The 17,881-nt window shown below is 43.1% G+C and overlaps 1 protein-coding gene across 1 annotated transcript in view; it reads left to right on the forward strand.

The window, feature by feature from the left end:
* The first annotated feature begins 9,407 nt into the window (after positions 1 to 9,407).
* dhx29 (DEAH (Asp-Glu-Ala-His) box polypeptide 29) overlaps positions 9,408 to 17,881 on the forward strand; it is a 127,735-nt gene continuing 119,261 nt past the window's right edge. The window contains exon 1 of the mRNA XM_043688629.2: positions 9,408 to 9,654. Within this exon, the coding sequence (XP_043544564.2) occupies positions 9,480 to 9,654 (175 nt within the window). The 5' untranslated portion in view covers positions 9,408 to 9,479. The remainder of the gene's footprint in view (positions 9,655 to 17,881) is intronic.

Here is a 17,881-nt window from a genome sequence, read left to right on the forward strand (position 1 = left end):
CTGTGGTTGTTTCATCAATTACATTCCCTCCATCAGATGATTAAAATGATACACATCATTTTATTATGAACTTTCATATGATAGTATTATTATTTGAGGGAATCAGTTAGCTGGATGGCTGGCTTGTGCTGCAGCGTGATGCCAGTTATGTGGGTTCAATTCCTACACCGGCTCAAGATATAATGGAGGACTCTCCCTCTCAACTGAAGCATAGTGATCCTCAGGTGAGACCACTACCAGTTCTCTCTCTCTCTCCCTCTCCCTAATGGGAGAACAGCCCTACAGTTTGCGAAGACTATGTGAACTTTACCTTCATTGTTATATGAGAACTTGAGTTTTAAGGAGGGGGAATAGATTTTAGATTTCACTTCTGCGAAAATCTTTGAGTTCAAAATAACATCGACAATAAGTCATGCGATTTCAGCTAAATGACCAGCAAGACATCTGGGGAGATAATTGGTAAAGTGTTTACTGGCTTGAGTTTTATGATCTCTGGGTAGAGGCCAGAAACAGGTTCATGCAGAGATGTGTCAATTTAGCAGAGCTGTGGTTATTATCAGACTCCAAGCAGCTGAATTTGGGGAGAAATCCTGAGTTGCTTTGAAATTAGTGAGAAGAAGGCTCTGGAAGCAGAAGACTGTGGAAGTGTCAGAGAGGAAGAAATCATACAAGATGGTTGAAGACATGAGTTTATGGAACCTGTGTTAAACAATAAGTGGCCTGAGCTGGCAGTTTGTTTTAAGGTTCTCTGAGGGATACATTAATTTAAAAAAATTGCATTGAGTGAATGCACAAATATTTGTGGGTGGCACGGTGGCACAGTGGTTAGCACTGCTGCCTCACAGCGCCAGAGATCCGGGTTCAATTCCCACCTCAACGACTGACTGTGTGGAGTTTGCACATTCTCCCCGTGTCTGCGTGGGTTTCCTCCGGGTGCTCTGGTTTCCTCCCACAGTCCAAAGATATGCAGGTCAGGTGAATTGGCCAAGCTAAATTGCCCGTAGCGTTAGGTAAAGGGGTAAATGTAGGGGAATGGGTGGGCTGTGCTTCGGCGGGTCGGTGTGGACTTGTTGGGCCGAAGGGCCTGTTTGCACACTGTAAGTAATCTAATGTAATATAATCTAAACAAGGATTATAGCCATGTCAGCTGAGAAAGAAGCTTCAGTACAAAGATTGTGTAACTCTTCAATGACACTTCAATGTCTGCAAGGGTTTAGAACATAGAACATTACAGCGACCTGTGAACACAATCTGAAGCTACATCTAACCTACACTATTCCATTATTGTCCATATGTTTAACCAATGACTAAACGCCCTTAAAGTTGGCGAGTCTATGACAGTTGCAGCCAGGGCATTCCGTTCCTTTGCTACTCTCTGAATAAAGGAACTACCTCAGACATCTGTCCTATATCTATCATGCCTCAATTTAAAGCTATGTCCCCTTATACTAGCCATCACCATCCGATGAAAAATGCTCTCACTGTTCACCCTATCTAATCCTCTAATCATCTTGTATGTCTCTACTAAATCACCTCTTAATCTTCTTCTCTCCAACATAAACAGCCTCAAGTCCCTCAGCCTTTCCTCATAAGACCTTCCCTCCATATCGGGCAACATCCTGGTAAATCTCCTCTGAACCCTTTCCAAAGCTTCCACATCCTTCCTATAATGTGGCAACGAAAGCTGGCTGCACCAGAGTTTTGTACAGCTGCAACATCACATCATGGCTCTGAAACTCAATCCCTCTACCACTAAAAGCTAACACACCATACGCCTTCTTAACAACTCTATCAACCTGGGTGGCAACTTTCAGGCAACTATGCACATGAACACCGAGATCTCTCTGCTCATCCACACTACCAAGATTCTTACCATTAGCCCTGTACTCTATATTCTTGTTATTCCTTCAAAAGTGATTCACCTCAAATATTTCCGCATTAAACTCCATTTGCAACCTCTCAGCCCAGCTCTGCAGCTTATCTCTGTCTCTCTGTAACCTGCAACATCCTTCCGTACAGTCCACAACTCCACTGACTTTAGTGTCATCCGCAAATTTAATAACCCATCCTTCTACGCCCTCATCCAGGTCATTTATAAAAATGACAAACAGCAATTGCCCCGAAAACAGATCCTTGCAGTACTGCACTAGTAACTGAACTCCAAGATGAACATTTCCCATCAACCACCACCCTCAGCTCACCAATTTCTGTCCAAACCGCTAATTCACCCTTAATCTTATGTCTCCGTATTTTCTGCAATAGCCTACCATAGGGAACCTGATAAAAAGCTTTACTGAAATTCATGTACACCACATCAACCACTTTACCATCATCCACCTGTTTGGTCACCTTCTCAAAGAACTCAATAAAGTTTGTGAGGCTACTCTTCACAAAATTGTGTTGACTATACCTAATCAAATTATTCCTTCCTAGATGATTATAAATCCTATCTCTTATAATCCTTACCCACAACCGAAGTAAGGCTCACTGGTCTATAATTTCCAGGGTTGTCTCTACTCCCCTTCTTGAACAAGGGGACAACATTTGCTGTACTCCAGTTTTATGATACCAATCCTGCAAACAATGATGACATAAAGATCAAAGCCAAAGGCTCTGCAATCTCTTCCCTGGTTTCCCAGAGAATCTGAGGATAAATCCCATCTGGCCCAGAGGATTTATCAATTTTCACACTTTCCAGAATTGCTAACATCTCCTCCATATGACCCTCAGTCCCATCTAGTCTAAGAGTCGGTACCTCAGCATTCTCGTCGACAATATTGTCTTTTTCCTGTGTGAATACTGATGAAAAATATTAATTTAGCATCTCACATATCTCTTCGGACTCCATGCACATCTTCCCACTACTGTCCTGACTGGCTCTAATCTTACTCTCGTCATTCTTTTATTCCTGACATACCAAAAGAAAGCTTTAGGGTTTTCCTTGATCCTACTTGCCAAAGACTTCTCATGTGCCCTTGTGGCTCTTCTTAGCTCTCTTTAGGTCCTTTCTGGCTAACTTGTAACTCTCAAGTGCCCTAACTGAGCCTTCATCCTAAGAGAAGCCTCCTTCCTCCCGACAAGAGATTCAACTTATTTAGTAAACCACAGCTCCCTCACTCGACCATTTCTTCCCTGCCTGACAGGTACATTCTTATCAAGGACACGCAGTAACTGTCCTTTGAACAAGCTCCACATTTCAATTGTGCCCTTATTCTGCTGTTTCCTTCCCCATCCTGTGCATCCTAAATCTTGCCTAATCGCATCATAATTGCTTTTCCCCCACCTATAACTCTTGCCCTGCAGAATATACCTACCCCTTTCCATCACGAAAACAAACATAACTGAATTGTTAAAAATCACACAACACCAGGTTATAGTCCAACAGGTTTATTTGGAAGCACTAGCTTTTGAGCGCTGCTCCTTCACCACCTGCTCCACCTCCGTTCCTGATTCTAACCTCAGCCCAAACTACCTCAGTCGACGAATCCTCATCAAACGTCTTTTCTGCCACCGTAATACTGTCCTTGACTAACAATGCTACACTTCCCCCTCTTTTACCCCCCCCCCCCCTGTTCTTATTGAAACATCTAAGCCCCAGGACCTGCAACAACCATTCCTGTCCCCACTCTATCCATGTTCCTGAAATGGCCACAACATCGAAGTCCCAGCTACCAACCCATACTGCAAGTTCACCCACCTTTTTCCAGATGCTCCTGCCATTGAAGTATGCACACTTTAAACCACCTTCCTTCTTGCTGGTACACTCCGGCATCCTTGAATCTTTATTTATAATCTCACTACTCCCAACCTCCTGTACACTAGAGCTACAATTCAGGTTCTTACCCCACTGTTGAATGAGTTCAAACCCTCCCGAAGAGCATTAGCAAATATCACCCCCCCCCCCCCCCCCCGCACCGTGGATATTGGTACCCCTCTGGGTTCAGGGGTAGACCATCCCACTTGTAAAGGTGCCACCTATCCCAGAATGACCCTCAATTATCCAGGTATCTTAATCCCTCCCTCCTGCACCATCCTTGCCGCCATGTGTTCAACTACTCTCTATCCCTATGTCTTGCCTCACTAGCATGTGGCGCAGGTAACAAACAAGACATAACAACTCTATTTGTTCTAACACTCGGCTTCCACCCTAGCTTCTTGAATTTCTGTGTTACATCCCCATCCCTTTTCCTACTTATGCCGTTGGTGCCAATGTGGACCCGATTTGGGGCTGCTTCCCCTTCCCTGGGTTTGCTGGGATGAAAGGGTGAATTTTTCTTCCTAAAGTTTGACATGTGATTGTTCAAATACATCTTGTATAGTGTGCTATTGTTCATGTATTTTCATTATATAGTTATTTTTATCCTCTTTTGTGAAAAGCACACTGAAGGATTCTTGCAAATATATCAAGTGACTGACTTCTATGGTAAACAAAGGAAAAATAAAACTCTTTGCATCAAGCCACGGTCCACTCTGGGATTTTGATTGTCCAGTATTACTATTAGCTGAGATCACAACAATTTGGTATCATCTACTCAGGTACTAAGAAGTCATACTCAGAAGTACTGAGATATGTACAACATTTTGGTATGGGATGCAAAGCTATATAAAAGGTTGCGACTCAAAGCAAAATTGATTGTGTTGGGTGTGACCTATTGGCACATGTAGACCAATCTTTTGAAATTGGTTGAATTTAGAAGCATAAGAGGTTATCTTTGAAACCCATACAATATCCTTAATAGGCTGAACATTATAGGTCCCAAGATGTTCCCCCTCATGTGGAAAATCTAGAAGTACAGGAATTATTTCAAAAATAGAGCTTTCTGCTTCATACAGAGATGAGAAGGAATTTCTTTTCCCAGAGAGTTGTTACTATTTAGAATTCTCTCTCTTGATGAGCAGTGGATGTTGGGTCATTGAATATATTCAAGGCTGAGTGAAATGGATTTTTGAGGAGAAAGTGAGGTCTGCAGATGCTGGAGATCAGAGATGGAAATGTGTTGCTGGAAAAGCGCAGCAGGTCAGGCAGCATCTAGGGAACAGGAGAATCGACGTTTCGGATTTTTGTTCTACAAGGGAGCCAAGGGTATGGACAAAGACAAAGACAAAAAGTATGCAAAGGTTATAGTCCAACAGGTTTATTTGGAAGCACTAACTTTCAGAGCACTGCTCCTTCATCAGGTATGGCGCAGCAGGTCAGGCAGCATCCAAGGAGCAGGAGAATCAACGTTTTGGGCATAAGCCCTTCTTCAGGAATATGAATGCTGCCTGACCTGCTGCACTTTTCCAGCAACACATTTTTCAGCTCTGATCTCCAGCATCTGCAGTCCTCACTTTCTCCTCCTTCATCAGGTAACAGTGGAGCAGGATCATAAGACACAGAATTTATCACAAAAGATCAGTGTCATGTAACTGAAACGATATATTGAATAAACCTAAATTGCTGTTCAGCCTTTCATCTTTTAGAATGGGTTGCCGGGTTCGGTTCATCAGTATGCACATCTAGGTTTGTTCAATAAAATACTTAACAGCAATCTAGGTTTGTTCAATGTATAATTTCAGGTGCATGACAGTGATCTTTGGCTATAAATGCGGAGTCTTACGATCCTGCTCCACAGCTAGCTGATGAAGGAGCAGTGCTCTGAAAGCTAGTACTTCCAAATAAACCTGTTGGACAAAACCTGATGTTGTGTGATTTTTAACTTTGTCCATCCCAGTCCAACACCAGCACCTTCACATCAAGAGTTATGGAGACAAGGCAGGAAATTGAAGTTCAAACCACATCAGATCAGTTGTGGTTTTGCTGATCAGCTGAATGGCCTCAATCTTCCTGCTCCTACATGGGTGGCATGGTGGCTCAATGGATAACATTGCTGCCTCACAGTGCTGGGGGCCTGGATTCGATTCCATTCTTGAGTGACTATCCGTGTAGATCTTTACATATTCTCCCCCTGTCTGCATGGGTTTCCTCCCACAGTCTAAAAATATGCAGGTTGGATGGATTAGCCATGCTCAATTGTCTGTAGTAACTAAGGATTGCAGGTTAGGTGGATTAGCCATGAGAAATTCACAATTATAGGGGGGTGGGTGTGGGTGAGGTGCCCTTCGCAGAGTCAGTGTGGACTTGATGGGCTGAATGGCCTGCTTTCAAACTGTAAGGATTCTATACAACTTCTGGTCTTATGAAAAGGTAGCCTGCCGAATGGCATCCCATTCATTACTTCAAACATTCGCTTTCTCTAACATCTGTTACAGTGAAGGTTAAGGCTGGCAAGATTGAGGAACAATGGATGAATAAAGATATTGAGCTTCTGGTCAAGAATAAAAGAGAATCTTACTTTCGATATACACAACTTGGTTTAATTGAATCTCTTAACCAATATAAAGAGTGTAGGGGCATTCTTAAGAAAAAAAATTAGGAAGGCAAAGAGGGGATATGAGGTTACATTGGCAGACAAAGTGAATAATAATCCAAAGGGATTCTACAAATACATTAAGAGCAAAAGGGTAATTACAGAGACGGTAGGGCAACTTAAAGATCAGAGAGGTTGTCTTTGTGTTGAATCCCAGGAAATGGGAGAGATACTAAATGAATATTACCCATTGGATTTTTTCTGTGGAGAAAAAAAGGGAGGCTAGAGAAATAATTTTTGATGTTTTAAAAACAGTTCACATGACAGAAGAGGAAGTTCAGGAGTTCTTAAGAGAATAGAAAGATGGATAAATCTCTAGGACCTGATTTAATGTATCTGAGAATGTTGTGGGATACCTCTATAAGGTCACCCTCCAACCTCCTACATTCCAATGAAAAAAGTCTCAGCTAACGGTTATAACTCAAAACCTCCAGTCTTGAAAACATCCTGGTAAATCTTTTCTCAGTCCTCTCCAATTGAATAATATCCTTCCGAAAGCAGGGCGACCAGAACTGCGCACAGTACTTCAAAATGGCCTCACCAAAGTTTTGTACAACCTCAACATGATGTTCCACTCCAATATTCAATGGTCTTAGTAATGAAGGCAAGTGTCCTAAATGCCTTCTCAATTACCCTGTCAACCTGTGATGCAACCATCAAAGAACTATGTGTCAGAATCTCTAGGTCTCTCTGTTCAACATTACCCAGGGGCTTACAATTAACTGTATTAGTTCTGCCCTTGTTGGTTTTACCAAAATGCAATCGCTCACATTTATCCAAATTGAACTTTATCCGCAACTCAACAGACCATTGGCTCAATTGATCAAGATCCCTTTGTAATCTTAGATAACCTCTCAACTATAATACCACCAACACGACAATGATTAAAGGCCTGCCAGTTTCTCAAGCATTTCGGGGTGAGCAACTGTTGTTCATTCTGCAAACCCAGAAGCGAATAAATACAATCACTAAGAATGAACTCATGGCAAAATTGATGAGAAACTTTATTATAAACAAAATATCTGTCAGCAAACAACAAACATAGAACGCTAGGGAAACTCAGCTGGTTTGGCAGTATCTGGGTTTAATGTATCGAGTTCAGTATGACTCTGCTTCAGAACTGAGCATTCTGCTGTACTATCATTCCCTGTCACTGGAAAGGTCATTGTACCCGAAACGTTAATTTATTCTTCTCTCAACAGATTCTGCCAGACATGTTGAGATTCTCCAACAATTTCTGTTCTTGTTTCTGATTTCCAGCAACCGCACTTCCTCCGTTTTTTTAAATTGTGCTTGTTTCAGATTTCCAGCATCTGCAGTATTTTTGTGTGAAAACGTGAAACAATTGAGCATAAGAGATACAATTAGTAAGTTTGCAGATGACATGAAAATTGGAGGTGTAGTGGACAGCGAAGAGGGTTACCTCAGATTACAAAAGGATCTGGACCAGATGGGCCAATAGACTGAGAAGTGGCAGATGGAGTTTAATTCAGATAAATGAGAGGTGCTGCATTTTGGGAAAGCAAATCTTAGCAAGACTTATACACTTAATGGTAAGGTCCTAGGGTGTGTTGCTGAACAAAGAGACCTTGGAGTGCAGGTTCATAGCTCCTTGAAAGTGGAGTCGCAGATAGATAGGATAGTGAAGAAGGCATTTGGTATGCTTTCCTTTATTGGTCAGAGTATTGAGTACAGGAGTTGGGAGGTCATGTTGCGGCTGTACAAGACATTGGTTAGGCCAGTGTTGGAATATTGCGTGCAATTCTGGTCTCCCTCCTATTGGAAAGATGTTGTGAAACTTGAAAGGGTTCAGAAAAGATTTACAAGGATGTTGCCAGGGTTGGAAGATCTGAGCTACAGGGAGAGGCTGAACAGGCTGGGGCTGTTTTCCCTGGAGCGTCGGAGGCTGAGGGGTGACCTTTTAGAGGTTTACAAAATTATGAGGGGCATGGATAGGATAAATAGGCAAAGTCTTTTCCCTGGTGTGGGGGAGTCCAGAACTAGAGGGCATAGGTTTAGGGTGAGAGGGGAAAGATATAAGAGACCTAAGAGGCAACATTTTCACGCAGAGGGTGGTACCTGTATGGAATGAGCTGCCAGAGGAAGTGGTGGAGGCTGGTACAACTGCAACATTTAAGAGACATTTGGATGGGTATATGAATAGGAAGGGTTTGGAGGGATATGGGCCGGGTGCTGGCAGGTGGGACTAGATCCCCAGGGCATCAATGTGGATTTCAACAGTTTCCTCATTTCCCCTTCCCCCACCTCATCCTAGCTTCTAACCTCCAGCAACTCGATCCCCTGACCTGTCCGGACTTGTCCGACCTGCCTAGCTCCTTTTCCACCTATCCACTCCACCCTCTCCTCCCTGACCTATCACCTTCATCTCCTTCCCCACTGACCTATTGTACTCTATGCCACTCTCTCCCCACCCCCACCCTCCTCTAGCTTATCTCTCCACGCTTCAGGCTCTCTGCCTTTATTCCTGATGAAGGGCTTTTGCCCGAAACGTCGATTTTGCCTGTCCTCGGATGCTGCCTGAATTGCTGTGCTCTTCCAGCACCACTGATCCAGAATGGGATATCTGGTCGGCATGGATGGGTTGGACCAAAGGGTCTGTTTCCGAGTTGTACATCTCTATGACTCTAAGCAACATTTCTGGGGACGCAACATAAATACTTAAGAGGAAATACATTATAGTACTTCGTGAGACCATGAAGATTTCGAATAGAGTCATGCGATCAACACTCGCAATAACGCAGATTAGACAGTCCGAACGTTCTTTTCCAATACTGGAGAGCTCCCAAAACATTGTTGGTGTCAGTCAATAAAGTCGATTCTATTTTGTGTTCATCATACCATGTCGATTAAAGCAACACCTACTGTCCGCCCCTAACTCAGATCCGGCGCGTAGATCAAAATGCACCTGTGTCTGTGACGTCATTTTCCCTCGACAACGGGGTGGACCACCGAAGTCAGGCGCATGCGTCTGGAGCTCTTGCCGGCCCCGTTTTTGTCCAAGCGCGAGCGCCTACCGTTAACGTTCTCCAGCCGCTCGCGGGAGACAGAATGGGGGGGAAGAAGAAGAAGAAGCAGCGAGCCGAGGCTGCAGCGGTGGCAGCGGCAACGGCAGCGGTTCGACTCCCACGTCCGGATGGAGCGCAGCCCGAGGGCGAGAAGAAAAATCAGAGCCTGCGGCCGGCGGCTGCCAAACCGAACACGAAGGAGATGAAAGTTAAAGCAGGTGATGTAGCTGCCGTCTGCTTATCTCTGTTTGAATATTGCTGCTTAGGGTCTGGGAGCAAACCCACTGCCAGGTTTTCACTCAGTTGCTGAGCAGCCTGATGGAGTGTGTATTAGGAGCTGGGTTGATTGACAGAAGAAAGCCGTTAACATGCACTCGGGAATGTGAATGGCAGGTGTTGATGGACTGAAGATAAGAATGATTTGATTTGATTTGACTTATTTATTATTGTCGAATGTACCTAAGTACAGTGAAAAGTTTCATTTTGCGTGCAGTATAGGTAGATCATAACGTACAAAGATCGTAGGGTGCTTGAACAGAGCGAGGAACACAGCTGCAAACAAGATGCGCACAAAGCAAGATCAATATTAGGTTTGAAATTTGAGAGATCCATTCAGAAGTCTAATAACAACAAGAAGAAGCTATTCTTGAACTTGTTAGTATATGCGTTTAAGCTTTTGTATCTTCTGCCTGACAAGAGGTTGGAAATGATTATAACTGGGTGCAAGGGCTTTTTTGATGTTGTCTGCCTTTCTGTGGCAGTGAGATGTGTAGGTGGAGTCAGTGGGTGAAAGGTTGGCTTAAATGGGTGGCACTGTTGCATGAGCCTTGGTGTGTTATTGCTATTGGATCTTATGGGTCATACATTTTACTTTGAATTGTGTTTAAGTGTGTGTGACACTGGCAAGGTGAACAATGTATGCCCATCCCTAATTGTCTTTAAGGAGGTGAGTCACCTCTTTAAACTGCTATGGTTCATACAATGTCATAGAGTCATATGGCATAGAAACAGACTCTTCAGTCCAATCAGTCCCTGCTGATCATAATCACAAACTAAACTAGTCAGTACAGAAACCGTCCTGGTATGTCAAAGTATTGGAAAACCTCTTTCGCGTACCATGTTTTTTCAGCTATCGATCCCCTAAATCTGAAACTGTTGACTGATCGGCTTGGTTTATGGTAAATTTGTGTGCTGACGCTTTGAGAAGCACAATATCAGATGACTAAACTCACTCCATTCAATAGTGATTTTCGCTAGCTTTCTATGTGGTGCTGAAGTTAGAGCAACTTATAGATGCAGGGCTTATGCCCAAAACATCAACTCTCCTCTTCGGATGCTGCCTAATCTGCTGTGCTTTTCCAGCACCAACCTTTTCGAGTCTGATTCTCCAGCATCTGCAGTCTTCGTTTTCTCCACCTTTTGTAGATACTGCATTAAGGCCCTGCAAGGCAGATGGTTCGGCTGCTATCGAATTTCAGATCAATCACTATCCAATTCTAAATTCTGGTGCCCAGGGAGATAGGATGGACTAAGTTTCTAGGCACGGCCAAATTGAGCAAACTGTAGTGATAAATCATTTGTGGTGGGGGTTTCTGTGATTGGGGTTACAGACCGATGTTTCTCCAGCTACAGAATCTCGTGTGATATATTTCCCTTCTAGTGCTTGTTATATAAAGGGTTAATTTTGTAAGGCACCATATTTTTCCTGTATGTCTTGTTTTACTCAAGAATGAGTGTCTGTATGTATCTGGAATTTTAAAGCTTGTTATAATAGTGCATTAGTCATCCTGTATTTCCCTTTGTCATTTGAAGATAACTATATTTTAACAAATAATTATCTTGCTGCTTATGACAAAATCTGGCACAAACTGCTTCTGGCCTGAATAGCAGTTGGCTCTTCGAGCTGCAGGCTTAATTATCAGCACATTCTTTCAATTTCAATCACCCAAACAGTTTGGCAGTTTGAGGGTCTCAGATTTTTGAATGAGGGCAATATCAGATGTGGCTAATTAATGATGGAGGAGGCTTGAAGAGCAGAATGGTCTCCTCCTTTTAACTGTGTCTCTGAGTGTAAAAGTAGGGTAATATTGCTAAAATTGGACACGATATTTGTAAGATTGGGACTAGGAGTGTTAACCTCCTTTTGTTTTTAATCTCTGGTGGTTCCTTTGACAGCTGAGAGGTGATGATGAAGGGGCATTGGCATAGTCATCGTCAGTGGTGTTGGCGCCGTAGAGTGGCAAATCCACTGTTGGTGGGTCTGGCACTTGGGGCATCGAGGCATTGCGAAGAAGTTGTGGCATAGGTTTTACAGTATTGTTGTATGTCAGCTTAGGACTTGTGGTGGTGGAGGGGTCAAGTCTTGAAATGGAGTCTTGGGTAAAGAACAAAGATGGACTGTCTTTCAGTTACGTCTTTTTAAAATTTTTAAGTTATCCAAATGGTGCCAGAGTGTGGCGATATTCAAAGCTTTTTCACTATATTTTTCACTTGAATGCAAGTGACAATAAATTATTCAATTCAAAGTATCACATATATAGAGTCATATAGCAGGGAAACAGACCCCTTGGTCCAACTCGTCCATGCTGAATATCATCCCAAACTAAACTGATCCCTGTATTTCCTGCATTTAACCCATACCCCTGTAATCCTTTGCTATTCGTGCACCTGCCTGAATGTCTTTTAAATATTGTAACTGTACATATGATCATGTGGAACAGGAGTAATCCAGTCTACTCCATAATTTGGTAACTTGAAGTCCACATTCTCACTTACCTCCAATCTCCTTTCACTGCTTGTTTAACAAGAATTGACCTATCTGTGCCTTAAAAGTATTCAATGATTCTGTTTCCACCACTTATTCAGATGTGTTCCGAAGAATCAGAACCCTAAAAAAAAATCCTATTTCAGTTGTACATAGTTTCTTCGAACCTCTTCCATCGGGCAGAAGAGATAAAAATTTGAAAACCCGTACCAACAGATTCGAGAACAGCTTCTTCCCCACTGTTATCAGACTTATGAACATATCTCTCATGTATTAAAGTTATTCTTTCTCTACACCTTCTCTGTAACTGTAACACTGTACTCTACAGGCTATTCTATTACCCTGATGAACTTAGATAAAGTATGATTTGCCTGGAAAAGGATGCAAACACTATTTTTCATTGTATATTGGTACATATGACAATAATAAACCAAAAAGTCAAAATGCTGATTTTTAATCAGGTGCCCCTAGTTGAATAGCATCGTGGTCAACATAGATATGGTGGGCTGAAAGGCCTGCACCTGTGCTGTAGTATTTTGCATCAGTATTTACTGTGGAAAAGGACATGGAAGATATAGAATGTAGGGAAATAGATGGTGACATCTTGAATGTCTATATTACAGAGGAGGAAGTGCTGGATGACTTGAAACACAAAAAAGTGGATAAATCCCCAGGACCTCATCCGGTGTACCCTAGAACTATGTGGGAAGCTAGGGAAGTGATTGCTGAGCCTCTTACTGAGATGTTTGTATCATCGATAGTCACAGGTGAGGTACCGGAAGACTGGAGGTTGGCAAACGTGGTGCCACTGTTTAAGAAGGGCGGTAAAGACAAGCCAGGGAACTATAGACCAATGAGCCTGACCTCAGTGGTGGGCAAGTTGTTGGAGGGAATCCTGAGGGACAGGGTGTACATGTATTTGGAAAGGCAAGGACTGATTAGGGATAGTTAACATGGCTTTGTGCATGGGAAATGGTGACTCGCAAATGTGATTGAGTTTTTCGAAGAAGTAACAAAGAGGATTGATGAGGGCAGAGTGGTAGATGTGATCTATATCGACTTCAGTTCCCCATGGGAGACTAGTTAGATCTCATGGAATACAGGGAGAACTAGACATTTGAATACAGAACTGGCTCAAAGGTAGAAGACAGAGGGTGGTGGTGGAGGGTTGTTTTTCAGACTGGAGGCCTGTGACCAGTGTAGTGCCACAAGGATCAGTGCTGGGTCCACTATTTTTCATCATTTATATAAATGATTTGGATGTGAGCATAAGAGATATAGTTAGTAATTTTGTAGATGACAACAAAATTGGATGTGTAGTGGGCAGCGAAGAAGGGGATTACAAGGGGATTTTGATCAGATGGGCCAATGGGCTGAGATGTGGCAGATGGATGTAATTTAGATAAATGCGAGGTGCATATATTTTGGGAAAGCAAATCTTAGCAGGGCGTTATACACTTAATGGTAAGGTCCTTGGGAGTGTTGCTGAACAAAGAGACCTTGGAGTGCAGGTTATTAGCTCCTCGAAAGTGGAGTCGCAGGTAGATAGGATAGTAAAGAAGGCATTTGGCATGCTTTCCTTTATTGGTCAGAGCACGGAATACAGGAGTTGGGAGGTCATGTTGCGGCTGTACAGGACATTGGTTCGGCCACTGTTGGAATATTGCGTGCAATTCTGGTCTCCTTCCTATCGGAAAGATGTTGTGAAATTTGAAAGAGTTCAGAGAAGATTTACAAGGGTGATGCCACAGTTGGAGGATTTGAGTTATAGGGAAAGGCTGAACAGGCTGGGGCTGTTTTCTCTGGAGCATCAGAGGCTGAGGGGTGATCTTACAGAGGTTTAAAAAGTCAGGAGAGGCATGGATAGGATAAATAGACAAAGTCTTTTCCCTTGGGTGGGGGAGTCCAGAACTTGAGGGCATAGGTTTAGGATGAGAGTGGAAAGATATAAAAGAGACCTAAGGGGCAACTTTTTCACACAGAGGGTGGTATGTGTATGGAATGAGCTACCAGAGGAAGTGGTGTAGGCTAGTACAATTGCAACATTCAAAAGGCATCTGGATGGATATATGAATAGGAAGGGTTTTGGAGGGACATGGGTCGGGTACTGGCAGATGGGACTGGATTTTGTTGGGATATCTGGTTGGCATGGACAGGTTGGACCAAAGGGTCTGTTTCCATGCTGTACATCCTCCCATAAGGGGAAGCGTCCTGTACACCTCAGGATTTTGATTATTTTATTCAAGTTGCCTATTAATCTTCTAAATTTAGCTGATACAAGGCAATTCTGTCCACTCTTTCCACTGGCTTCCAGTTTGAAAAGCAACCCTCCACCACCATCCTCTGTCTCTTACCTTACAGTCAGTTCTGTATCCAAATATTTTTATTGAAAGAGATTTTTAAAATTACATTAAACCAAAAACAATACAAATCAAAACAATACAAAACGAACAGAACTACACTCATGTACATATGCGTGTAAATAAATAATATGGCTCAGCGTGGCAACACAATAACTCTCGATTATTGAGAGGGTTAACTTGTACATATTCATATGTTCATAATTCTTCCTCTCAGGATGTTAGATACATTAAACACAACCATCATGGCTATATAAAAGCTGTTATTAGTGTGGTACATGAGTCTGTGTCCAGGTAATCCAAAAGGCTGCCATGTCTTATAAAAGTTCTCAGTTTTTTGGTCTATCATACGTGTAAGAAAATCCAGAGGAATATCCTCCATGACTAAGTTATGCAAACTTGACAGACCTGGGGGGTTTTCAGACACCCAACATAGCAAAATATTTGTCCTTGCGCAGAAAGTAAGGATTTTAATAAGTTTTTTTTCCTGTATGTGTTGAGAGGAAGTACACTGGGCAGGCCCAGGCAAAGAGAGACTAGGTCCATTTCCAATTCTGTCCCCAAGATCCTCTCTATTTCACCTACCACAGCGCTCCATATGTCCGATGCCTTTGGTCCTACCACAGGCAAAGAGTGAGAGTACCCATACTCGTCTTGCATGTGAGACATGTTGCGGATACTCCCACTTGGAATTTTGAAAGGCGATCTGGGGCCAGATGGACTCTGTAGAATATCTTCAGCTGTAGGGCATGGGTCCTGTTACAAATTAAACTCTTAATTTTAAATATTAGTCTGGTGAATATTCTCTGGACTGCCCCCAACGCATTGACATTTCTTCTGAAAATAAGGTGACCAATACAACATACAATTCTTCAGGTTCAGGTCTCACCAATGCCCTGTATTACTAAAGTGTCACCTCCCTCCTTACATATTCAAATTCCCTTGCAATTAGTGATGAAGTTGTATTTACTTTCCAAATCACTTGCTGCACCTGCACACCAAATCATACATGAGGGCACTTGGATCCCTCTCCATTGCTTGATCAGGATTGTGTGTGTCTTGGAGGGAAGGTTGCTGGTAGTGGTAGCACATTCACTGTGTTACCCTTTTATGTTTCGAAGTGGTAGAAGTCCATGGTTGTGGTAGAAGTCCAGGGTTTTGGGAGGTGCTGTTAAGGAGACTTGATGAGTTGCTGCACTGCATCTTCCGCAATACATGTTGTGTAATGGTCAGTTTTCATGTCTAGTTGACCCCCAATACTCAGGCAATAAAATCCAACACTTTGCTCGTATCACACACTTGCTGCTGAATACTGTTGTTTTGCTGCAAACCTATTGAGGAATAGCTGTTTTCTTCTCAAGATATTCAGTTGTTATGCACACCTTTGAAGTAGGTGAGACTGAATCCCTGGCCTCGTGGCCAAGAGCTAGAGACCTATCACTCTGTCAGAAGGACCCACTTAGAATCATAGTACAGCAAGCCATTGTATCTCTACAAGTCAACACATGATGTCAAGGCTGCCATCTTTTTTTTTAGATTAGATTAGATTACATTACAGTGTGGAAACAGGCCCTTCGGCCCAACAAGTCCACACCGACCCGCCGATACCCCTACATTTACCCCTTACCTAACACTACGGGCAATTTAGCATGGCCAATTCACCTGACCTGCACATCTTTGGACTGTGGGAGGAAACCGGAGCACCCGGAGGAAACCCACGCAGACACGGGGAGAACGTGCAAACTCCACGCAGTCAGTCGCCTGAGGCGGGAATTGAACCCGGGTCTCAGGCGCTGTGAGGCAGCAGTGCTAACCACTGTGCCACCGTGCCGCCCACCATTCTTGCTGGTATGTGCTGCGTTTCTGCCAATATTTCAACGTAGTTTCAAAAAGGAACAGTAGATACACAGCCCAAGTCAAACTTAAAAGTTGTTATCATTGCAGAACAAAGAAATAATTATGCAGCGTTTGGAGAGTTCAAGATATCCAACAAATAATGGAGATTGGAGGAAGCTGTCTACTCAGTTTAGACAGACGTCTATATAAGTGATTTGTATGTGAACATAGGAGGTATGGTTAGTAAGTTTGCAGATGACACCAAAATTGGAGGTGGAGTGGACAGCGAAGAAGGTTACCTCGGTGTAAAACGGGATCTTGATCAGATGGGCCAACAGATGGCAGATGGAGTTTAATTTAAAAATGAATGAGAGGTACTGCATTTTGGAAAGGCAAATCAAGGCAGAACTTATGGAACATAGAACATAGAAAAGTACAGCACAGAACAGACCTTTTGGCCCACGATGTTGTGCTGAGGTTTAATCCTATTGTAAAATATAATAACTTAACCTACACACCTCTCAACTCACTGCTATCCATGTGCATGTCTAGCATTCGCTTAACTGTCCCTAATGGCTCTGCTTCCACCACCACCGCTGGGAACGCATTCCATATATTCACAACTCTCTGCATAAAGAACCTACCTCAGACGCCTCCTCTATACATTTCTCCTAATATCTTTAAACTATCACACCTCGTACCAGTCAATCCTCCCCGGGGAAAAATATCTGGCTTTGACTGTATGTATGCCTCTCATTATCTTGTATACCTCGATCAGGTCTCCTGTCTTCCTCCTTCTCTCCAGAGACAAAAGTCCGAGTTTATTCAACCTTTCTTCATAAGGCAAGCCCTCCAGTCCAGGCAGCATCCTGGTAAACCCTCTTTGCACCCTCCCCAAAGCCTCTGTATCTTTCCTATCGTAGGGCAACCAGAACTGGACACAATATTCCAAGTGTGGTCTCACCAGGGACTTGTACAGCTATAGCAAAACCTCTCAATTCTTAAACTCGATCCCCTTGTTAATAAAAGCCAAAACACCATATGCTTTCTTAACAACCTTATCCACTTGGGTGGCAACTTTGAGGGTTCTATGTGCTTGCACACCCAGATCCCTCTGTTCTTCCACACTGCCAAGAATCCTGTCTTTAATCCTATATTCAGCATTCAAGTTCGACCTTCCAAAATGCATCACTTTGCATTTATCCAGTTTGAACTCCATCTGCCATTTCTCAGCTCAGCTCTGCATCCTGTCTATGTCGTGCTGTGACTATCAACAATACCTCCAATCTTTATGTCATCTGCAAATTTACTAACCCACCCCTCAACCTCCTCATCCAAGTCATTTATAAAAACTACAAAAAAGCAGAGGCCCAAGAACAGAGCCCTTCGGGACCCCACTCAACACTGACCTCCAGGCAGAATATTTTCCATCTACAGCCACACTCTGCCTTCTGTCAGCCAACCAATTCTGAATCCAGATAGCCA

Source organism: Chiloscyllium plagiosum, unplaced genomic scaffold, assembly GCF_037043375.1.
Source record: "Chiloscyllium plagiosum isolate Xiang-an unplaced genomic scaffold, Cpla_swu_hap1 HiC_scaffold_1, whole genome shotgun sequence".
Taxonomy (NCBI): Eukaryota; Metazoa; Chordata; class Chondrichthyes; order Orectolobiformes; family Hemiscylliidae; genus Chiloscyllium; species Chiloscyllium plagiosum.